Raw genomic sequence first — 25,759 nt, forward strand, 5'->3', positions numbered from 1 at the left:
ACAAATTATTTCATGCCTGTTTGTATGATTTTTAGGTAACAAGTTATTATTACATATGTTAATGTGTTAATATTATGATTCTATGTCATTGGCTATTGTGTGATACTCATTATCTTTTAATTGTATTGTTAATTGCTTATGAATTTCAATAAAAATCAATAATGTAGGAATATTAACAAATTATTTCTTGCCTGTATAATTTTTAGGGACTAAGTTATTATTACATACATTAATGTGTTGAGATTTTGATTCTATTTCTTACTCCATTATTTTAGCTTCTAGATATATCTTAATAGGTAGAAGACTCATTTCTTCTTTCTTTATAAGTTTTTATTAAGTATATAACTGTCATTTTTTATTTCCCTATTAATATGGATTCCTTAATTTACAACTTATATATTTTAAAGATTGATTCCCTTTAGGAAGATATTTATTATAATTATTAATAGGATAATTGAATTTCTTATTATTATGTTATGAGATTTTTATGTTATTTATTTATATATAACTTAATTTTATTTAATAACTAAATTTAAAAATCGAATAATTGTTTAGAAATATGTTAGGATGATTTCTTTTGTTTTCTAAATTTTGATTAGTTTAATTTTAATAAATGATTTATGGGTAAATTTTTGCTAAAATTGATTATGTCTTATTATGAAATCAATTATGGTAATAATGCTTTATTGTAACGCCCTGCTAATTAGGGTCCATTACCAAGTATGTTTAAAACCAGTGCTGGACTCGCTAAACAAGTCATTTGGACTAAATATGTGATTAAGCCTCTAAGGGTTTAGGTATTGAAAGTTTTGATAAACTCATAAACATTTCCATTAAGTTGTAAACATGTTCTTTACATGGGATCCCAAAAACGTTAGTTTAAAAACTTATTACAAAACTCAGATTACACAATAAGCCGTCCTAAGCGGCAAAAGCTGGGTTTAACCCTAGTTCCTCTGAGCATCTCGGCCGTGGTGGTCGAGCGGACTGCATATGTACATACCACTGCTAATGCCCTCCGACTCATGGCTGGTTGAGCTTCTCTTTACCTTTACCTGCACCACAAAGCACCAGTGAGCCAGAAGACTCAGCAAGAAAACATAACCAACAGTTCAGTGAATAAAACAACCATCAAACAGTAATAACTGAGTCCAGTGCATTCATTAAACTCAATTGGAGACCATAGAGTTTCACAAGTGCATGTCGCACTTCCTTTCAAGTTGTTGGCATCCGAGCCAGTCAAGCGCATGTTGCACTCCCAGGGTGGCCCAGCCATGGTGGCCTGCACTCCACGTGCATTATGCCAATCTTAGCTTATAAACTAAGTTCCTTATGCCCTTGACTTATAAGTCAAGCCACCACGTGCCTCCAACTTATAAGTTGAAGCCTTGGGATTTTCAACTATTAAGTTGATCTCCACTTAACATCTTAATGATACCTTAGTTTATAAACTAAGCTTCATAATCATAACAGACAGTCACATGTTTCATATAGCATACTTAACAAATAGTCACACAATGCATTATAATACATTCACTCAACAGTCATAAGCATAATCATAATTATGCACGTTACAGCGTACCTAATCAAACATTCGCAACATAATTATAATCATGTTCATCACCTTAACTAAGCTCTAATCATGCATTCACATAACAAGTGTAGTTTTCTTACCTTTGGTCCGTATGCAGGTTACTAGCGACAACCCTCCGAGTATGATCCCCGATTCAAGCCCTTAGCGAAAACCTAGTCACAACCGCGATAAGGAAGTTCCCATCAATAACAAGTAAATAACAACTTCCAGACCAACTCTTAGCCTCCGGGACATCGAATTCCACTTAACAAGGAAGTAGGATCGATCCCGAGCCCAAATGGTTAAGTTTCCAACCTAAAAATCCCATTAAGGTCAATTTTCCCCTTACGAGCTGCGGCTCGCCTCTAATTCCAAAGGCTCGGCCTCCCTGGAAACCAACGCGCGCCCAGCCCGCCCCTGCATCTGAGCCCTGCTGGCTCAAAATCCTCTTCGCAGGCCGCGGCTCACCACCACGAACCCAGAAATTTCTGGGTTTCTCTTCAACCGAACCCAGCCAAAACTTAACCAAATTCGTCCCACACCTCCAATTCAATTCCCACAACTTATATACCCATTCTTACCAATAAAATCCAGCTAATTACCATAATCAAACTCATCAAAATTCCCAAACCCAACCAACCATCTATCTAACATGCATGGACACCATAGCTTTAAGTAACCTAACTGAACTAACATGAAATCTTTCAGTTCAGAACCTTACCTCAACTATAAGACTCCAATGATAATGACTCCTAGCAATCCCCTTGTCTCAAGCCTTCCCTCCAAGCAAAATCCTTCAATTTGATCAAAATCACCAAAGCTCCAAGAGAAAAGAATGTAGAACGTGATAGAGAGCAAGGGTGAGCTGCTGAACTTCTTTCCTTTAATTTCTCCAACCTTCTGATAAATTCCCAGCCATCTAAATCCTAAATTGCATGGTTATGACTAAATTGCCCCTTGCCCTTAGCTTATTCCCAAAATGTTCACGAGGGCAATTTTGTCCTCTACCTCAAATCCCACTAACCACGATTTACATCCTATAATTCCCGCTACTCCCAATATTCTCACACAATTACCAATAAATTTCCATTACCCACTAGTTCCCGGTAATGTACTAAATTACTAGAATACCCCGAACCGGGTATCTAGACCTCGTTGTGACTTTTTCGCTAACTTGCTCATCGGGACTGCCTCTTGTCGAGTAACCCAAATATATCCACATAATAATGTGGTCTCAATCACACAAGTACATATTCACATTTATACCCCAAACGGGTCAAATTACTAATATACCCTTCTTATAAGAAACGGGTCCACATACACATATTTAATATCTTTAAAATACAAGCATAATTATATTATAATATAATTCACATATTAACTCAATTAGTGCCTCCCGGCCCCCTAATCCAGGCACTAAGCCTTATTAGGAAATTTGAGATGTTACATTTATAATTTTTCGTAAAAATAAAAGTTATTTATTTATTTTATAGTACTTATTGTTTTAATAGGTGAAATAATACTTATTTTTACAATTAAAATGGTTAATTAATTTAGGGATTTCTCCAAATTTGATTGAAAATTGTATAATCTGGAATTTAAAAGTCATTTTATCAATTGGTTGAATAGTTTAGTAATATCAAAAGTTATTGTTCTATTTTAAAATTCTCTTAAATTCATGTTAATTTATAAGATTAGGCTTGGCTGATAGTCAAACTTAAATTTTAGCAAGCTATATCGTCTATGCTCCTCAAACTACACCAGTCCAAACTAAACCAACAAACATACACGAAAGAAGCCTACAAACATGCACGATACAAGCCTACAAACAGGCACACAAGCCTACAAGCAGGCATGGGCAAGCCCACATACAATGCCAAAAAATCCTACAAAAGGGGATGAGAAACACATACAGATAGAGATATTAGAGACCTACAGCTAGGCACAACTTCCTCCATCCAAACTTCATTAGGTCTTTGACATTTTAAATGGTTAAAAAGGTTACTATTAGACAAAATGCTAGATGAAAATTTAAATGTACAAGTGAGAAAACAGAGGTATCACATTAAAAATCCACACATATTTGGTAGGGGCAGAAACTTATACAAGTTGTTTACAATGAAAAAATTTCAGCACATATAATTGGAAAACCTTCTTACACTAGAAGCATAAACTAGCATATTATCGAAGTGAAAAGAAACCCTCTAAACATAATACTACAAATTTTATCCTTAAAACTAAACAAGCACTCAAATACTTAACCGGAGAATGAGACCTATCATTCAACGAAAGAATAATGTATAAAATGAAATGTTAAAAAAGGAAGCTAAAGTCTGATAATCAATGGCCTGGTGTTAATCTCACTGATCCAAAACAGGTCATTTCAAATCAAGGAAGAATTAATTTGTACACGAAACATGTCCAAAACAAACATGGCAATATTGAGATTTTCATCATCATTATTCAAAGCAGAGAAGAGCTGAAAACAAGATTTCTATTAGGATTGTGAGATTTGAGCCTGAAAAGATCGAATTCGTACCAACAAGGAGAGGAGCCGCACTATATCTTAACATCTTAACCAGCAAGGAGAAATGTGTTCATCACTATAGCCTTTTTCTACTTTTCTCAATGCACAGTTGATAAAAGAACCTATTAATTTTTTTAGGAAGCTACTAGCATCAACCCTAATCCAAACACACTCATCAATTTATCCTAGTTCAACCTGTTCTTGATCGAATTATAATTTTTAACATCGGTTCTGACATAATCATCATCTGAAACCCCTAAAATTTTATTCAAATCGCAGTAAAATAGCCACGATGTCTAAAAATTTACCCCTTCCAAATCGATAACCCTCAATTGATCAAATTCCTAAATTAAAACCTTAAAATCCAAAACCCAAATGGAATGATGGAAATAGTATATATCTATGAAAGGTCGTGAGACATTGAATAGGGGAAATGAGAAAGAGGGTATATGGAAACTTACCTATTAATGGAGTCCTCTCTCTCCTTCAATCTGACTTCGGCATCGGAGCTTGAAGAGGGTATTTGGTTTTGGATTACACTCTCCCTTCTTCAACTCCCTACACTTAGTTTTATTTTATCAGAAAGTGACCACAAAAACCCTTTCTTTCTCCCTCAAAAAATGGCCTCCATTCCTTTACTCCATCTCCCCAGTCCCTCACCATCCCTAACCTCAGAACTCGCTTCCCTTCCTTGCCTCACCCATTCACCAGACCCGACCTCCCCAACCTCAAATCTCAACCCAAAAGGCCCAAATCCACCACCACCCGCTTGTCGTACAACAAAAGCTCTGTCACCCCAGCCACCGATCGCTTAGTCTCGGCAGTGGCCTACACTCTCCCCTTCTTCAACTCCCTCCAGTACGGTCGCTACCTCTTCATGCAGTACCCTAAAATGGGTTACCTCTTCGACCCTCTCCTTTCCATCATTGGCATCTACAGGTCCATCCCTTACTCCAGCTTTGTCGCCAAAGATGACGGCGATAAATCCAGAGTAATCCACCGGCAGATCTTGAGGAGACACTACTTGCGGCACGAAAGGCCTCGCCGCCGATGGCTGCCGTGGATCGATCACCCACTTGGTCAAAGAGACGTTTTCAGTTATATGAGTATACTATTGAGATGAGTATTCTTTAGAATTAGAATCCCATTACTCATATTATTATAAGGCATGATAGGTTGCCTAACGCGCTTGATGCATTATACTAATCATCATATATCGTATCAATTGATCAGGATAAACTGTAACATTATGCAATAATCTCGAAATAATTGGACAATGAGAGTTATATTACCCCATTTATATAATTATTTTTTTTATCTTAACTTTTAAAAATGATCTAATATCAATTTTTTTTTAAATGCACAAAAATATGATTTAAAAATTGTAAGGATTTTAATATAAATAAAATAATTTTTAATTTTTTTTTTAAAAGTCATGTTAATTAAAATGTATATACATATATTTTTTAATATTATTACGAGACATTAAAGGTTGCCGCCTAACGCTTTTGATGTGCCATTTCAATTATCGTATGTCGTACTAAGTGATTGGGATAAACTATAACATTATGCAATGGTTCGAAAATAATTGAACAATGGAAGTTATATTATTCCATTAATATAATTAGATTTTATCTTAACTTTTAAAAATGATATAATATCAAAATAAATTATATTGTGTTTTTTACAAAATGCATAAAAAAATATCAAATTTAAAAAATTATAAGGGGTTTAATATAAATAAAATAAACTTTAAAATTAAAGAAAAAAGCCAAATTAATTAAAGTATATGTATATATATTATTATTAGGAGGCACTATAAGATCGGGTGGTGGGGTAGTGGATGAGGTGGGGGATGGGGTTAGAAAAGGACAAACAACGTTGTCCAGTAGTGGTAACGTTGCCTAGCAAGAGTAACGTTGCTTTCCTATTTATTTATTTTTTTAAAATTTCTTTCTCTTTTTTGATTGGTTAAATTTATTAAAAAAATTAAAATGGGGTCACTTAAGTCACTATTAAAGTTGCTCCCATTAATGTTGTTCTAAGGTGCTTATAGCTTTTGATGTGCCATGTGAATGTAGTGTCAAGTAATGAAATTGTTTCATAGTAATTATATATATAGGAGAGCAATTCACTCTAAGGACTTTCTTGGCTGCTGCACCAGTGCAACAAGTATGGTATTTCGACACTTAATTAATTTTTTTTTTTATGATGTTGTACATTGTAGTTATTTAAGATATCCTGCAAATTTTCAAGAAACTCTGAATAGTTTACAGTGTCGAAAACAAGATTGTTGCACGCGTATCTATTTTTTTGTATACACGTGTAAAATTCAACTGTTTAAACCTTATTTTCGAAACGGTAAACTACTATAAATTTTTTGAAAATTTGTAGGATGTCTTAAATGACATACAATGTCACGACAAAAATGAAAAAAAAAAAAAATTTAAATACCAAAACAGTCAAATGACTACACGGATGCAGCAAAATGATACCCTATATATATATATAAATAAATAAATATAAATCATTCATATAATTTCAAAGTTAAGTATCAAGTATGGAAAGTCCTTATCAGTAGTAAATTCGCGTATATGTATATTTTTGGAATTGACAATTATGTTTATTTATTATTCTTATTATTCCAAAAAGAACTACGTTTTCAAAGAGAGCAAGAGCATGGCGACATAGTAAACAAGAATGACAACACAAATAGACAAATAGACTTGGTTCGAGTTTGAGAAAAGCACAGGGTGTTCAACCCATTGGCCGTACAATGTTCTCATACTCTCGCCACACCCACGCCATTTTAATAAAATCAAGATCCCCTTTTACGAGTCTTAATGGGCCTATTCCGAGCCTTCTTATCCAAAATCCATCTCTATTAAACCGACTCTCCCCTCCTACTGCAACGCATTACTACTCTTCTTTAACCAAACCGCCTTTCATTTCATTCAAATCGCTTCGTTCTTTCTCCCGCTCCCGTTGTTCTCTCTCAAACCCTAGAATGGGCTCTCTCTCTATCCTGGACGAGCCCTTGCCGTATCCTACTGCTCGTAGGGACGAGTCCGTCGTCGATGACTACCATGGCGTCAAGATTGCCGATCCTTACCGATGGTAACTGATGAACTCTGGCTTTGTTTGATTTGCGATTCCTGTTTGTTTATTTCTTTTAATGTAGAGATTATTCGGAAGTATTATTGGAAGTTATTCAGTAATGGAAATGTTTGTGGTGTTTGTTTGGTTGACTTTGACCTTCGTTTCTGCTGTCCAGATTTTATCTGGAAAACAGTTAGATTTCTTTTCTTTTCTTTCTATTGTGTTTATGACATAGAATTTGGATTAGATTTGCGAATTGATTATGATTTATTGATTTTCGAATTCTGCATGTTTATTTCCTTTAATGCAAGATTTATCGATAGAAATGGAAAGATTGGTCGTGTTTGTCTGGTTGACTTTGATCTTTAGTTTTCCTTTTGTGTTCTTGTCTAGATTTTCTCGGGAAAACATTTACATTTTTTTTTCCTTTCCTTTTATATAGAATTTGGATTAGATTTGAGAACTGATTTTGTTGTTCAGGCTTGAAGATCCTGACTCTGAAGAAACGAAAGAGTTCGTAAATAAGCAAGTAGAATTGACGCAATCGGTGCTTAAGGTTTGTGATACGAGGGAGAAGCTTAACGAGAAAATCACGAAGCTCTTTGATCACCCGCGTTATGATCCACCTTTTAGGCGAGGGAATAAGTTCTTCTACTTCCACAACACCGGTCTTCAAGCTCAAGACGTCTTATATGTACAGGTTAGTATCTGTGTCCAGATTTGGATTGATAAATACTTTAAAGGTTCTATGTGGTGGTGCTCTGTCTTATTTTATTGTTCTTTGCCTAATATTAGGACAGTTTGGATGGGGAACCCGAGATATTGCTGGACCCTAATTCACTTAGCGAAGATGGAACTGTCGCTCTGAGTTCACTCTCCATAAGTAAGAATGCCAAGTACATGGCCTATGGGCTAAGTACAAGTGGCAGCGATTGGGTAACAATCAAAGTTATGAATGTGGAGGAAAAGAGAGTCGAGGCTGATACTTTATCGTGGGTGAGTTTGTTCGCGTCGTTAAGTTTCAATTGAATTGAATAATGATAAGCGCTTGCTGATACTTATATGATAAGGGAACTGAACATTTCTACAAACTGTTATCCAGGTTAAATTTTCTGGCATTAGTTGGACTCATGATAGCAAAGGTTTTTTCTACAGTCGTTACCCACCTCCAAAGTAAGCTACTAAATTTTCTTTAGTCATTCTCTGGCACTACAGAGTAGATAAGGTTATGAATCCTAATGCGTTTTGTACTTAGAATGAATGCGCATTTGAAACCTTTCTGGGAAGTTTTTCTGATAACAGTTACGAAAATTAGTAAGCATATTTGTTTATATGTTGAGTTTTAAACTATCGAAATTGGAAATAGATGTATCTATGGTATTAGAAGAAACATGTATGATGTTGAAGATGAATATTATCATAAAAAAAATATAGGTTTTCTGATTTCTTTTTTTCTTGTTGAATGGAAATATCACGAAAAGCTTTGGCAAAATTAATAACCACTCTAAAAATGAATTAAGTTAGATTTCACCATTGATACGGGTGGTGAAAAAATTGTTTGAGAGTAAATTTTGTGTGTGCTTAGCATCACTAAAAAAATAAATTTAAACATTTCTTAAAAAAAAAATCCAGTGTAAATGTTAGTGTCTATTTTGTTTATTTTGTTCCTATTTGGATTTTGAAATGGGAGTCTTTTTAAAAGGAGTTTTGCTATGAAAAAAAAAGGTAAATATATATTTATATAATTGTTCAAGCAAAATAAAGAGGTATGAGAAAAGAGGTGTTTACCATGACGAAAAATGTTGATGCAGATTTGAAGGAATTTAAAGAACTTTCATTTTACCAGGAATTTAGGTTTTTTCTTTAAAAAAATGTCTTATGGTTCAGCATAATAGAGATTGGAGGTGCTTTACTCCTTATGTATCATAAACTATTGCAATGGTTTCTTATATGTGTGTGACATGCAATTTGTTTTCCTCAACATACTATTTTGAGATTCTAATGGTTAGTTGAATCAGTTATAAATTATTAATTTTGCTTATTCTTCAGGGAAGGAGACATAGATGCTGGGACAGAGACCAATTCTAATCTTTATCATGAGATGTATTATCATTTTTTGGGTACAGACCAATCCGAAGATATTTTATGCTGGAAGGATTCTGACAATCCTAAATATTTATTTGGAGCAAGTGTTACGGATGATGGAAAGGTAAGAATGGCTTTGTCAAACTCATGTCCATTCTCTGTATGTTGATGTGGATGTAGTATATTTGCTCCACTATACTCTTTTTATATTATATATTTATGTATATGTTTTGTCCATTATGCTGATCATACACATGATTGATATCCTTGTTTGTTTATGAATTGTTGGTGTGTACTCGTCACTATATTTTATTGTAAAGCTATTGTCCTTCATGCTTGAATTATCTTATAATTGTTAGTAGTGCTACCAACTGTTCTCTAGCGGAGTACTGTATTTTATCTTTTAGGTAATTATATGTCTAGCAATGATGATGTATGCTTCCCCTTGACGTTCTCAAATAGCAATCAGAATATTTTGATAGTGAAGGAAGGATTTATAAGATTTGTTTTAACATGCAATGCATATGTGCATGAAACAATAAATTGATTTTAGCATAGATGAAAAGCTGATCTTACGCGATAGTGTAAACTATAAACCAATTTATGTTATTCTTGCAGTACGTTCTTTTGGATATTTCCGAGGGTTGTGACCCAGTCAACAAATTTTACTACTGTGACATATCTGCACTTCCCAATGGACTAGAAGGTTTTAGGGAGAAAAATGATATGCTCCCATTTGTCAAGGTTATTGATAATTTTGATGCGCAGTATCAAGCCATTGCAAATGATGACACATTGTTTACTTTTCTGACCAATAAAGATGCTCCTAAATATAAGCTAGTCCGAGTAGATCTGAAGGAACCGACAGTTTGGACAGATGTTCTTCAAGAAGCTGATAAAGATGTACTTGAATCTGCATGTGCTGTTAATGGTAACCAAATGATTGTAAGTTACTTGAGCGATGTAAAGTATGTTCTTCAGGTAAGGGACCTCAATTCAGGTTCCTTAATCCATCAACTTCCCATTGACATTGGCACGGTCCACGGAATATCTGCCAGGCGTGAAGACAATATAGTTTTCTTTGGGTTTACAAGTTTTCTTTCTCCTGGTATAATATATCAGTGCAATTTAGACTCAGAAATTCCAGAAATTAAGGTATTCCGTGAAATTGCTGTTCCTGGGTTTGATCGGTCAGATTTCCATGTTGATCAGGTAAATTCTTGTGGCCTCCATACTATGATGCTTTTTTCTGTATTATTATGTTCATTTTCTTAATCTATTTTTTATTCTTTTTATTTTATTTTATTTTTCATTGTTTGGGTTCTATGTTTCCAGGTTTTTTTTCCCAGCAAAGACGGTACTAAGATACCAATGTTCATTGTTGCTAAAAAGGATATTCCTTTGGATGGATCACACCCTTGCTTGTTATATGGATATGGTGGATTTAATATTAATATCACCCCATCATTCAGTGTAAGTCGTATTGTACTTTCACGGCATTTGGGTGCTGTTTTCTGCATAGCAAACATTCGTGGTGGTGGAGAGTATGGAGAGGAATGGCATAAAGCAGGCTCACTTGCAAAGAAACAGAATTGCTTTGATGATTTCATTTCTGCAGCTGAATACCTCATATCTACTGGTTATTCGCAACCTAAAAAATTGTGTATAGAAGGTGGAAGTAATGGGGGGCTTCTTGTTGGTGCTTGCATAAATCAGGTGTGACATTTCATGATTTGCTTATCAGTGTTTTTTCTGCTTTCTTTTACATATATATATATATATATATGTGGTTTAATAGAATGAGTTTTTTCACAAGCTGAACAAATTTTCATTTTGTTACAGAGACCCGATCTTTTTGGCTGTGCTCTAGCCCATGTTGGTGTAATGGACATGCTGCGATTCCACAAGTTTACCATAGGTTAGTCTATATAGACCTTTTAACTTCCCTAATTAAATTGTGTTTTTGGTATTGTTGTTATAATCTCACTCCCATGCCAAGCTCAAGTGGTTGAGTGAGATTATGTGTAAGGGTTTGAACCCCAGCTGGGTTTAAGGAGCTAATTGATTGCTGTAATTTTTTTATTATTTTTTAAAAATAAAACCCAGGCCATGCATGGACTTCAGATTATGGTTGTTCTGACAAGGAGGAAGAGTTTCACTGGCTTATCAAGTGAGTATCGTATTATTTAGTGATTTGAAAATATAAATCATACGTTGGATCATTTGGTTGATATAAGCAATTCTTTTTGACATGTAAAATTTTTAGATTCTACATTTTTCTCTAATAAATTTCCTGCATATGTATGCAACTTGGAATTTGTGTACCTCTAGTTATTATATGCTGTCTTGTACCTACCTACTACCTTTCTTGTATTTTCAGGTACTCACCTCTACATAATGTGAAGAGACCATGGGAGCAGCATTCTGATAAACTTGTCCAGTACCCATCTACTATGTTGTTGACTGCTGATCACGATGATCGTGTTGTGCCATTACATTCATTAAAACTATTGGCGGTTAGTATATATCTTCTTTGAGAAATCCTGAAATTTAGGCCACACTCAACATGTTTTTGCTGATTCATATTGCAGCAGTAAATTATAATGTGTTGGGAGATTTAACTTTGGGTATGTTGGTCCTTGTTAAGCAATATATCATTGTATATTTTTTCATGCCCTTGCAGACTATGCAATATGTTCTGTGCACGAGCTTAGAGAAAAGCCTACAGACGAATCCAATTATTGGTCGCATTGAGTGCAAAGCAGGCCACGGGGCTGGGCGTCCAACGAAGAAAATGGTCATTATTCTAAGATTTTTTTTTAATATTTTAAAAAAAATTATATATATTTTAGTAATAAACCTTGTGTTTGTGAGCATGCAAATCTAATTGTCAGATGTTTTTTTGTTCTTTTGAAAAATAGATTGATGAAGCTGCTGATCGCTATAGTTTCATGGCCAAGATGGTGGGTGCATCTTGGGTGGAGTAGTTGGAGAAGCTGAGGACAAAACTTTTTTGGACGTTTGGAATAATTGAAAGACGCCTGCCTGCCTGCCTTCATTTTTAATTACTTGTAATTTCTGTCTGTAATCCATTTATAAATATATATTAACCTAGTTTTTTTAAAAGGAAATTAGGCTAAGTAGAAGGTATCCAAATTTTACATGATTTGATAATATTAATCAGAGAACCACAACAAAAAAACATCAAGAACAAAACGACATAGATTAAAGAAATTCACGAAAAAAACGGAACAACGACATTAAATCTACGAAACCATATTTTTCAAAGAAAACGAATTATATATCCAAGACATTAAAGGGTAAAAAACGTTAGAGATGGAGCAAAACCACGTTAAAGTTGCAAATTTTCTGTCGTTTTTTTCAAATTTTGTCCATGTCATTTTTCAAATTTTCTGTCGTTTTTAAATGATTGATGTCGCATTCCTAATTTATTGCCGTTTTTAAACCTTTGCCCTTACACGATTGATGTCGTTTGGTGGAAGTATTGTCGTATTCAATCAATAACATTTTTCAACTTTCTATCGTTTTTGCAAATTATTTTTGTTTATTAATTTATGCCGCATTCATGTAGTTTGATAAAATTAATGTCGTATTATAAATTTAAAGTCGTTTTAAACGTAAGGTCGATTTATTTCAACCTGTGTCGTTTTAGTAATTGATGCCGTTCCCGAAACCCGCCATTTGTCCGACTTGAATCATAAACATTATTTATTTTCCTGCTCAACAAAAATTATGCTTATGTGGATTTTTTTTATAGGAAATTTGCGAACTATTTTTGGTGATAACGTTTTAAAAATTCTTTTGAACGATAAAATTAAGAATTATGAGTTGTTATTTTGATTTGTGTTAAAAAGTAAGAATATAATTAAGAAGCCCGGTTTGTCCAAATAAAAATAAAAATTCATTTGAAATAATAAAATTTAACCTTGAATAAAATATTCACAAAGCATTGATCAAATGCTCAACACAATAGAAAAGGCAGCAGAGGGTTACTCTTGTGAATGTGTAGAATTCAGTTATTTAGCACAATGACAATTATTCACAAGCAGTTTAGGGTAAAGAGAAAAAAACTCAAGTATGCAGCAATTTGAAACATCAAGAACAAGTTTAAAAAATGAAAGAGCCACGCTAGATGAAAGCTTAAACAAGGCTTCATTCAAGAGTAAGAGCCAGATGATGCTAAATGAAGATGCAGACTGAAAGTCTTCATCCTTGAGTGGTCGAGAAATCCACAACACTAACGAACTTGTAGTCTTAGATAAGCTAAAGGAAATAAATTTTTTAACTTAAGCACACTGACAATTATACCTTCTCACAAGGAGCTTAGAGTAAAACAAAAATTGACTGTGCAGCAATTTGAAATATCAAAGTTTTATCAAATCAATAATCAGTATGAGAATTTCTATAGGAAAAGTGGAAAAAGCATGCTAGTTGTATAATCTAATGCAATGTATAAAAATGGAGCCACTCTAGATGAAGCTTAAACAAGGCTTCATTGGAAATATATAAAGTTAACATAAAGATAAAAAAAAAAAAAAAATCAATAAAATTGCAATATTTACTGCTCTAGAGCAATTGAGAGCCAATCCAGATGAAGCTAAATTACTCACCAATTAAGAGCTAAATTACTTCATCCTTTGAGTAGTTGAGAAATCCACACTAGTGCAACGTATTGCTTCTGTAGTAATAAAAAAAGAAATAAAAATGTTGACAATGGCGTATGAGTTATCCAGAAAAGAAAAAAGAAATAATAATAATAATAAAAAAAAAGGAACAGCAAATCATGAGGTGAAGTTTTGAGAACATGCTTCTCTGACTATCCACTATTTAGAAATTTTTCACCACAACCTACATTAACGATATTCTGATTAACAACAAAACAAGTGTAGAAAAAGGAAGAACAACTATAAAGTGAACCTACCAATTTATTATCCGAGTAATTAACAAGTTTTTCTATGGATTTTGCATCCTCTACACACGGTGGTACATGGCGTGCATTTTACATTCTAACCTGAAAACTACTTTCAAACTTCAGAACTCCCTACTTAATTCAGAAATTTCATTAAAACAAAAAATAGACGTACATCAATATTCTCTCTGCCAGCAGGCATTAAACTCGTAGTTATCACCACGGCACACAGGAAGAAAAGAATCTTGCCACCAATTAATTCCTGCAGAGAAGCATAGAGCATCAACTTGTACTTTGTTCCACAATAAGAAAAAGAAATTGAAACATCATGGCATTTCAAAGGAGATAGTACCTCAACAGAAGCATTTCCCATTCTTTCATTGTCAACGATCCAACGTCTTTGACCGAGGTAAACTTCTTTCCTTCCATTTTCTTGCTTCCTTCGTTGAGACCCTTCACAAGGTCATGAATAGAAAGTAGTTCCTAGATCGTAAAGCACCCATTTTCTTTGTGAAATTTAGTTTCCACGGAAAAATTATTTACATAGAAGGAAGAGATTATGCATATATATATATTTTTTTAAAAAAACATACAATTAGTTGTTTCATGGAATTAGTCACATCACTATAGCCACACTCAAATATCACCCAATAAAAATAAGCCTATCCTTTAGGTATATCCCACCAAAAAGTTGGCAGGGTTCACTGATCTGGTTTGAAAACTAGAGCAGAATTAGTTTCACATTTTATAGAGCCAGTAAAGATATTAAGAACCACAGCCTAACAAACATAAACCACTTTAGATAATGATCATGTCCTGAAAATAAGTTGCCGATGGAAGCTAATTTTTACTGTTTATTTTTTTTTAAAAAAAAAAAAACAATAAATCATGACGAACATGTTCACACAGTATAAAAATACAGCATAACTTCACTACCCCTTGCTACACTACTCTAATCAGTTATCATAATTGCTCCCATCCCATGCGGTTGCAAATTCAATTCCTCATGGGGACCTACCCTACTAAAACATATACTAGAGTTTCTTATCTCCCAATATTTAATTTGTAGGCTGATGAGGACTGTTTCAACAAATTAATGTATTATATTAAATAGATAATAGTGGTAACAAAACAGTTGAAAAATTGCTGTTGATATTAAAAAAGCTCATTCAAAATTATATTCAGAGAATTAGAAAAAGGTGACCTTTTCTAGAAAGATGTTGCCGTGTTCAGAAATTTGACTATCTTGAGAGGTCTCAAAGATTGCTACATCTGATGCAACATTACTAGAATCAGAAACTTTGACACCATCATCAAAAGTTTCCAAGCCACCGCATGTGCTTATATCTGCAAAATCAAAAGAAAGGAAAAAGAGGGATTCACTTGAACATTCAAAGTTGGTCTTCCAATGAATTTGAACATAAATATCTAGGGGATTGGGAATCACACTAGAATTTAGTTTAGACCAAACTAACATCTCATGCACACTGTCAACTAGAAAATTCAAAGTTGGTCTTCCAATCAATTGGACTTAAATTTATACACATCTCACACTTGAATTTAGGTTGGACCTATTTAAATTTTTATGCACATAATCAGTATTTAGTAGAAACATATCACATTCAATAACACATGCACTGAAAGTCATCTTTACTAGATTTTGTAAAAGGCAAATGCGGTCAATAACAAAAGGTCTCTCTCCTTTTCAGAGTGTAATCAAAGAGTTGAAATTTTGTTAGGACCCATTCACCTATTCTAGGCATCGAAGGCAGTAACGGAGTTTTAGTTTTATTGCTTAGTTGTTTTAAAAGGCAGCGGAATGGTTTAGTTTAAGTGTTGAGGAGTTATGCTTTACATTGAGCTGTCATTTCTGTTTGTTTCTATTGGCTGGCTAGTTAGGAGTTGTGTTAGTCTTAGCCTATAAAAAGAGAGACTAAGTCTTGGGATAGGTATTGATGAATTTTGTGATTGTTTAGAGTAAAAGATTACTCTGGGAGATTTCTCCAAGTTTTCTCGAAATAACTTGCAAATTGTACAAACTTTTGGCTCTAATCAATATGATTGTCCTATTCATAATTCTTTCAAGAACTGAACTGTGCAAGTACTAGTGTCTATCAAATTTTTAGACTGATATACAGTCACACCCAATTACAATAGCATCAGCCAAAACATTGTTATGGGTATTTCACAAGATTTATTTACAAAAATGTATCAGTCAAGAGTCAAGACTGAACTAAACCAAATAAAATAAAAATCATGTTGAAAAAGAGAGAGAGAGAGAGAGCACAAGATGTTGTGTAAACCAGAAATTAGTGACATTTATTTTTCTCTAAGAACAAGTCATCTAAAAACACTATTCCAGAACAATTTCAACTAAAAACAATTTTCAGTCCACAAAACAAAATGTTTTAACAATATAAATTGTCTAAAGGCCACACCTTTAATAATAGTATAATCTGAGAAAACTAAGGACCTAATTGCGTACACCATAAAGGAGCTTACAAATAAACCAGTACCGTGCCAAGAGAGGTACTAAATATAAAGTGAATAAATAGTTTTTTTTTTTTGCTAAACAGTGAACAAATAGTTTAGTTTAGCTCTGATGACTTCATAGAAACCCCATATTACACTTTGCAATCTCACAATGAGATCCCCAGCAAAACTGATGTAGGACGAGAAATTTCCTAATTATGTTATTATTCTAGGAGTATCTTTTAGTCATTGATTAATAATTAGGAATTAAATTGGGAATCCTATTCAAATTAGAAATCGAATATTAGAATTACAAATGGGATTAGCATGATATCTGAAGATAAAGAAACCTATAAATGATTTGGTCTATCAAGTCTTGTAACATCATGTCTTCCCGCTAATCCTACAATATTTGTCACACACTTGTCACACGCAAAACTCTAGCAAATGATGGACCTGACACTATGCTTACCTATGGTTGCAAATAAGAAAAAACCAAAACAATATATCATTTATACGGTATGAGTTTCAAGAAATAATTCAAATTCTAAACAACAAAGAAGAATTCAGCTTCTTCATTTCTTCAGCAGAGGTATGAGTTTCAAGAAATAATTCAAATTCTAAACAACAAAGAAGAATTCAACTTCTTCATTTCTTCAGCAGAAGGGTATTGTTTACCAGTGTGAAGGATAAATTCAGTGCTCAAGGAAATAGAGTTGACCCGTTGTCCATGACCCACTCACAAAATAAAAATACAAAAAGAAAAAAAATAAAATAATAATAATTTTTTTTTGGAAGATTTACACTCACACACTATAATATAAATAATTAGTAATTTGACATTGATATTTTAATATACCCATATTATAATATTTATTAACCTAAATAACAAACAACCAAATTTTATTTACTTATTTATTATACCTATTTATATTTTAACATACATCAAAATTACATTTAACATATACCAATATTCAATATATTTCTTTATATAATTGCTTTGCTTTTTAAGACTCATCAATCATATCTCTTAGTCTCTTCTTTGACTTCTACGACTAATTTGGTATATTACAAACATAAAATATATTTCCTTATTTAATTGATTTTCTCTTTAACACTAATCATTATAACTACTTGTAGAAAACCCAAAATACCCAAAATAAATGCAAATGGGATACTATTTGGTATCCTTCTCTATTTGTTATAATATATATTATTATTATTTTGGATACAACTAAGTAGTTTATTTTTATTTAGAACTATTTAACCATGTTATTTACTTCAATCTCCAAAATTATTTATTTGGTATCCTATTTTTCATGTTGTTACTATTTATTATTTTTTGGTGTTGGATTTATGCATTGTTGAAAGTTGAATCTACACATATTTTAAGATGATCATCACTAGATTTTAATTAGATATAGATAACGTAGTTTCAATCTAGTTTGAATATGAAATTATATCTCCAATTTATATAATCTAGATCCAATTTCCAAAGCATCAATTGAGCTGTTAAAAAAATCAAATGAGCTACCAAATGGTATCAAAATACACTACTCACTTCATAATTATTATAGTTCATAGTCTATGTGCTCAACCATTCTTGAGAACATAATGACATAATTAATAAAATGATACTATATAATATTCTATATAGTTTGATACTTGTTGGTATCCTATAAAACCTATTACTATATAATATATTATCTAATAATGTATTTGTTGCGAAATTTAAGATACGCAAGTATACGTAATCGCAATTTGTAATAATGTATCTAATAATATATACTTATTTATTATACCTACTTATTTTTTAACATAGACTATTTCCTTATTTAATTGATTTGCTTTACAAGACTAAATCATTTTTCTCCTTATTTTCTTTGCATTTCACGATTGATTTAGTATATTGAAAGAGAGTGTTCAATTCCTAATTTTTGGGGTTTGGGATTGTATATAATCTTACATTTTTTTTAAATATTTATATAGTTTAATACTAAATGGTACCATATGGTTTCATACAAATTTTTTTTTTTTTTTTGCATAATTTAAACTACATAATATTCTACATATTTACCAACTAAATGGTATTCTATCTACACATTTTGATACTACATGATATTCTACATATATAGTTTAATACTAAAATGATATCCAACACTTTTTTTAACGCCAAATAACTTTTAGATACTTATGCGTATCCATAAAGTGAAAGTGAATGTTTGAACATTTTATATCTTAATAAATTTTCATGCATGTAATTATATATTTAGTGGTTTGGTAAATACATTTATTTAAGGAAAGATTTTATGAATGTGAGTAATATAGGGGATTTTTATTATTTTATTACATGAAATTAAATCCGTTAGCAACAATAAATTTATATTTATATACTAAGTGATATATATTACATAAAAAAAACTACCAATTAGTATCCAACATTTAAACAATATAAACCACCATTTATTATCATGCTTACAAGAGCTATTGTTTAGTATCCAACAATCTCAAAGACTACTTTTTGGTATCAAAAGATAATAATAGTAGAAACATACTCTTAATAAAAATGAGACCAAATAAGTTGTATGTTATATCCATTATAACAAATAAGATATGTTTAGAATAAACAGTACCAAACAATATCCAAAATGCTTGTTCTTCCTCTCCTGTCGATGACTACTTGTTTTTTAATTTTCCACTAACCTTGCAGTATAACCATGGTGTTTCTTTATTAATAATAAAACCCAATAAAGTAAATAATTAGTTATATGAATTAATAATAAGTTGGTTAATTATGTTATTTTAAGAAAGTTGTTATGTTAGTGAGTATTTAAGGAAAATTGTACAAATCAAATCGGTTATATATAAAAATAATTAATACGTTTTGGGTATATATTTTTATCTCTAACAAACTGTAATTATTTAATTCAATGTGTATAGATATGTAAAGTCCCTTTTTTTTTCATTACAACAACGGAACTAAAATGGATACAAAAGACTCATATATGTAAATACTTACCTTTAATTCACGAATCAGCTTGCCCTGTGAAGTTTCCCATACTTTAACAGTACAATCCATTTCCAAAGAACTGCAACAATTACAGAGAAAAACAAAATTTACTTCCTGGACTTGGGCATTGAGAATTTTATAATGATTGCACAATGGAATCGTCATAAGCCAATTTAAAAGCAATATTAAGTTACTCTCATGCTCAGCTAAATTAACATGATGCCCTTATCGACCAATAGACCAATTTATGACTTTGATGAGTTGATTAAAAGTATAAAGGTGAAACTAACAAAAGCTATTTACTAATGAAAAAAAAAAAGAAACACATACCCAGTGTAAATCACCCCATCTTCACTCCATTTAACACAAGTGGCAGAACAAGTGTGCCCAGAGAGACATATGAGAGATTTCCTCAATGATATGTCCCATATGCATGCAACACCATCTTTACTAGCACTTACAAAGCATCTACATGGAGCACTTATGTGCACTGATTTCCAAGCAATGGCCTTAACATAAATCTTGTGACCCTGGAGTAAATATTGCAATGTCTACAAAATAATAGGAATGAAAGATAAGTGCTAACTTCTAGCATTGTTTTTAGTTTGTCACACAATGATGACAAAATTTATAAAATGCAGTTCAAAAACATCCTAATTCCTAAGAAGTTAGAACTATTTACCATTAGCGTACTCCCTAATTGCTTTCTGTTCGTGGATCCCAACTCAAAATTTCTCCAGCAAAAGCCCCACTCACAAGATGCTTACCATCAGGTGACCATGCAACTCAAAGAACATGATTTTAATGTCCTGAATAAAATAAGGTCACAGATCAATACAAGTCTAATGAAAAAGGGGGAAAAAATCAAACAACTTGCTTCATGTCTAGGCTGCAACAAGCAGAAAGTGAAAATATCAAAATTAGCTTCTAAAACAGTACATCAAAATTTGAGTGGATCTTCCTCAAGTGGCGTTTAAACTGAGTTATTTTGTTTAGTAAGTATAACTGATCATGAAGTTGTAAACACATGAATCGATTTACCATTGAAATAGATGAATAAAGTTAAAAGAGTTAGATTTCAAACCTCTACATGTGTACAAATCTATAAGACAACAATGGACCAAATGCGTTTATGATCATCTCGAGTAGACCAACAAATTGCTGGTGTTTTAAATCCATTCAGTGATAAACTACTACTAATAAGCATAAAGGCTATACAAAACCCTAACTCTATCATTCAAATCGCTTATGAGCTGAATCCATAAAACCCTAAAAGCACTAATAAAATCTAATTTACATGTATTTCGAATCCATAAGACAACACTGGACCAAATGCGATTACGATCATCTCGAGGCGACCAACAAATTGCCAGCATTTCATATCCAAGCAGTGATAAACTACTAATAATAAGCACAATGACTCTAAAACACCCTAACTCTATCATTCAAATCGCATAGAAGCCGAATCCACAGATAAAACCCTAAAACAAAACAATAAAAGCGAAAGAGGTCTGGAATATGAGACGAACCTCAATGGACAACTCCTTTGCAGCGGGGGAAGGAAGCTCTCGAAAAAGTTCGAGGAGATCGCCATTCTCGCATTCGGCCATTGTAGAAACTCCGAGTAGAGAGAGTTTCATATCGTTGCAGAGAAGCGTTTCAGAGTAGGCGGTGGAATCGCTGGAATGGGGAGGAGAGAGAGAGAGAGAGAGAGAGAGAGAGGGAAGTTGGGTTTGAACTTTGAAAAGTCCGCTATTTAAACCCACTCAGTCCTAAGGCCCGCGCTTTACTTGGCTTCACACACATTTTTCGTTTTGGGTTTACCCTTATAATAATAATAATAATAATAATAATAAGGGGCCATGGGCAAAATGGCCTCTTTTGATAGTGCAATTTGCACTATGGCCTAGTTTCAATAGTTTTTATCTAAATGGCTTCTTTTATTAATGAACTTTTTATATTACCCATTTTACCCTTAAAATAAAATAATAATAAATTAAAACAAAAACCCTAATAATAACTATCATCTTCTTCCTCTCACCCATCCACCCACACCTATCCACAACCACCCATAATAATCCCCCCCACCAAAACCACCACCACCACCGCCACCGCCGACCACCGCCCCCTACCGCCGGCAAACACTGTTCATCACCGGCTGCCACAATTTCTCCACAAATCCAGCCACCACTCATTCAAAAGGTTGGTTTATAAAGCTTTTTTTATTTTTATAAAATATGAGATTTTTTATATTGTTTTTGTAGATTTAAAATGCAAAATGATTGTTTTAGTATGTTGAAAGTATAAGTAAGGATTTAGGTTTATTTCTGGAGTTTTATGGAGGTTAAAACTTGAAAATCTGAAAAAATTAATGGTGGTTTCGGTTATTTTCGAGATAGAAAAACCCAGAATTTTTCGACAGCTTGTCTAATTTTTCGACAAGGAGTCTAAATTTTAGACCAGTTGTCTAAATTTTAGACCAGTTGTCGTATTTTTTCAACCACCTGTCTAAATTTTAGACCACCTGTCTAAAATTTCAACCACCTGTCTAAAATTTAGACAGGTAGTCTAATTTTTAGACGGGATGTCGAATTATCAGACAGGTTGTCGAATTTCTAGATTTTTCAACTTGATTTTCATTTTTTTATATAACTTTTTAATCAAAGTAATATCAATGATTTATATTTGTTTATTGTATTATTATTTTTCAAATGTCTTTCAAAAATATTGTAATATTATGTGATGGAATGTGGAAAAAGAATGAGGACTCGTGGAAATGGATTTCAAATGGCCCACGATCAAGATCAAGTTTGGTACAAACTAACCTAACTTATGAGGAGTTAGTTGAACATATTTATGAAGTTACAGAAATCAATCGCAACCTCTTCGATATAGAATTAACTTACAAGATAACAACAATGGTGGAGATTGAACCAATTGCAATAAAAAATAGTAGAGACATTGTTAGTTTCTTTACATGGCAAGAGCGCGATTTGGTTCCGTTATGTGTGGGTTTGATCAAGAAGATGGAAAATATGCTCATTAAGAATAAACTTGTTACTAATATTGATTCTACTACAAATATTGATTCTATTGCAAACATTTCTACTGATGATGATTTTGATGATGCTGGTTTAAACGATGATAACAATGTTGATTTAGATGATGACGATGATGACAACGACAACGACAACGATGATGATGATGATGATGATGATGATGACGATGACGATGACGATGACGATGATGATGATGATGATGATGAGGGGGAAAGAAACAATATTGATGATGGTTTTGTTGAGGTAAATTTGAATGTCCCATGTCTTGAAAATAGAACTTTTGATGATTCCTTTGACGATGCATACATATGTAATGTTCCTGATGCTAGTTCTGCACCTCACACTCTTGAAGATAACCATTTACCACTTCCTCGTGTATCCCCTAGTGATCATTGTAATGAAAGAAGTCATGTTAGTAGTACACCAAGCTCAAATGCAACAAGTATTGATGAAGATGTTTTTTGTGTTGGTCAATATTTTGTGGATAAGAAAGAGTTGAAGATGAAAGTACACATGCTTGCTATACGACGAAACTTTGAATTCAAAGTGAAAAAATCAAATAAGAAATTAGTGGTTTTGGTTTGTGTTGACCCCAATTGTATGTGGAGAATTCGTGTGACAAAGACATGTGCAACAGGTTTGTTTGTTATTCGCAAGCATTGTAATGAACACACTTGTTCTTTAGAAATGCGACAAAATCATCATCGACAAGCAACTTGTTCTATTATTGCAGAGCACTTGAAAGCGAGATATGAAGGTGTGAAAAAAGGTCCAAATCCAGCACAAATAGTTAATGAGATGAACAAGAATCTTGGTGTAAAGTGTAGTTATTGGAAGGCATGGAAGGCAAGAAAGTGCGCACATGAACTTATAAGGGGTTCAGCGGCAAACAGTTATCCAAAACTCCCATCTTACTTGTACATGGTCCAAAAGTCTAATCCTAGTACGTACACTAGATTAATTGTTGATGAAGAACAGAAATTCAAATATTTATTTTTGTCTTTGGGAGTATCCATTAGAGGTTTTCGTTACATGAGAAAAGTTATATCTATTGATGGAACTCATTTGAAAAACCAATTTGGAGGAACTTTACTCATTGCAACTGCACAAGATGGAAATTTTCAAATTTATCCTCTTGCTTTTGGTATTGTTGATTCTGAGAATGATGTATCTTGGAATTGGTTTTTGACATGCTTACGAGATCAAGTGCTTGATACTACTGATTTAGTGTTTATATCTGATAGACACAAAAGCATTATAAAGGGAGTTCGAAATGTATATAAAAATGCTTACCATGGAGCTTGTATGTGGCATCTTGGACAAAATATAAAGACAAAATTTAGTGGTAAAGGTTTGAAAAAGTTGTTTGAGAAGACGGCAAAAGCGTACAGAGTTTCAGAGTTCACAAAGTTATTTGCTGAGATTTCTACAAAAAAACCAAGTCTGGCAACATACCTGAAGAATGCATCTTTTGAAAGCTGGTCCAAATGTCATTTCCATGGTAATCGATACAACATCATGACCACCAACAATTCTGAGTCATTGAACCAAGTTTTTAGAGAAGCTCGAGAATGGCCCATCATTCCTTTATTGGAGGAAATTATCACTACACTCTCCAGATGGTTCTATGAGAGAAGGACAAATGCAAATTCTTGTCCAACACCACTTACAGTTGACGCAGAAGATATAATGAGACAAAGATACGAACAATCAAGGTACATGAGAGTTACACCCATTAATCTAAGTGAGTTCCATGTTAAAGGTGAGCCACTAGACGGTCTAGTTAATATTGAGGAACATTCTTGTACATGTCGAGAGTTTGACATTGATAAGATTCCATTTATTCATGGAATCGCTACAGCAATGCATCGTGGAGTAGATGTTTATAGTCTATGCTCAAAATTCTACACGACTGAATTTTGGAGGATGGCTTATGCAGAATCTATTTACCCTTTACCACCTGAAATAGAATGGCTTCTTCCAGAAGAGGTTAAGTCTCAAGTCGTTATCAAACCAGTTAAGTTAATTCCCCCAGGGAGACCAAAGAATAAACGAATTCCTTCGAGAGGAGAGTTTCCAAAGGAGAAGAGTAATTCTGCACCTGAATCGTCATCAAAGAAAGTAAAGGGTAAGGTTTCTGATGTTGATGGGGGAAAAAAGCAACGGAAGTGTTCCAATTGTGGATGTTATGGGCACAACAAAACCACATGCAAGAAGTGATTATTTTTCAATTTATTTTGGACTTGGTTTGATGTGTTAATGTTTTGATAATATTGTGTGATTTCATATTTTGGACTTGGTTTGATATTGAGATATATGTTCTTTTATTGTGTTATTGGAGCCTTTTTAGACATTTCAAACATGTTAAACAGGCAGTCGAAATTTTAGACAAGCTGTCGAAATCTTTAGATAGGCAGTCGAAATTTTAGACAAGCTGTCGAAAGTTTTAGACAGGCAGTCGAAATTTTAGACTAGCTGTCGAAATTTTTAGACAAGTAGTCGAAATTTCAGACTAGCTGTCGAAAGTTTTAAGACATGCAGTCGAAATTTTAGACTAGCTGTCGAAAGTCATGACTAATTGTCAAAAATGTATAATGAATTAAGATCCAATTCGGCATGATAAAGTGTTGTTCTAATACTATAAACACAATCATCATAATAGTACCTCAATAGATTATCTACCACTAAATCCTTGATCATCATAGTAGTTTGATTGAAATATGTACCACTCAATCTGTAATCATCATAATCTCATAAAGATTAAGTTTTCTTTAACTTTATAAAATGTTAGACAAGTTGTCGAAATTCATGGCTAATTGTCAAAAATGTGTAATGAATAGATTATCTACCACTCAATCCTTGATATATGTTCTTTTATTGTGTTATTGGAGCCGTTTTAGACATTTCAAACATTTTAGACAGGCAGTCGAAATTTTAGACAAGCTGTCGAAATCTTTAGACAGGCAGTCGAAATTTTAGACAAGCTGTCGAAATCTTTAGACAG

General features: G+C 33.1%; 2 protein-coding genes and 1 long non-coding RNA gene across 3 annotated transcripts; 2 read left to right on the forward strand and 1 right to left on the reverse strand.

Annotated features, from left to right (window-relative positions):
• The first annotated feature begins 6,827 nt into the window (after window positions 1–6,827).
• LOC133805396 (uncharacterized) lies at window positions 6,828–12,450 on the forward strand. Its single transcript, XM_062243568.1, has 12 exons — window positions 6,828–7,217; window positions 7,680–7,899; window positions 7,995–8,195; window positions 8,302–8,372; window positions 9,249–9,408; window positions 9,903–10,496; window positions 10,620–11,000; window positions 11,127–11,202; window positions 11,391–11,454; window positions 11,665–11,800; window positions 11,968–12,081; window positions 12,206–12,450. Exons 1-12 carry the CDS (start codon window positions 6,877–6,879, stop codon window positions 12,269–12,271), a joined length of 2,424 nt encoding a protein of 807 aa, XP_062099552.1. The 5' UTR covers window positions 6,828–6,876; the 3' UTR covers window positions 12,272–12,450.
• A 1,157-nt stretch (window positions 12,451–13,607) lies between these two features.
• On the reverse strand, window positions 13,608–21,379 carry LOC133805397 (uncharacterized). The gene is made up of 8 exons (XR_009878950.1): window positions 21,226–21,379; window positions 20,379–20,505; window positions 20,027–20,247; window positions 19,706–19,775; window positions 15,419–15,561; window positions 14,567–14,697; window positions 14,390–14,476; window positions 13,608–13,983 (listed from the first exon to the last, which is right to left on the reverse strand). It is a non-coding gene; the product is annotated as an uncharacterized LOC133805397 (long non-coding RNA).
• A 1,343-nt stretch (window positions 21,380–22,722) lies between these two features.
• LOC133806721 (uncharacterized) lies at window positions 22,723–24,975 on the forward strand. Its single transcript, XM_062244813.1, has 2 exons — window positions 22,723–22,848; window positions 22,963–24,975. Exons 1-2 carry the CDS (start codon window positions 22,723–22,725, stop codon window positions 24,973–24,975), a joined length of 2,139 nt encoding a protein of 712 aa, XP_062100797.1.
• Window positions 24,976–25,759: the final 784 nt, after the last annotated feature.

Source organism: Humulus lupulus, chromosome X (assembly GCF_963169125.1).
Source record: "Humulus lupulus chromosome X, drHumLupu1.1, whole genome shotgun sequence".
In the NCBI taxonomy this organism is placed as follows: Eukaryota; Viridiplantae; Streptophyta; class Magnoliopsida; order Rosales; family Cannabaceae; genus Humulus; species Humulus lupulus.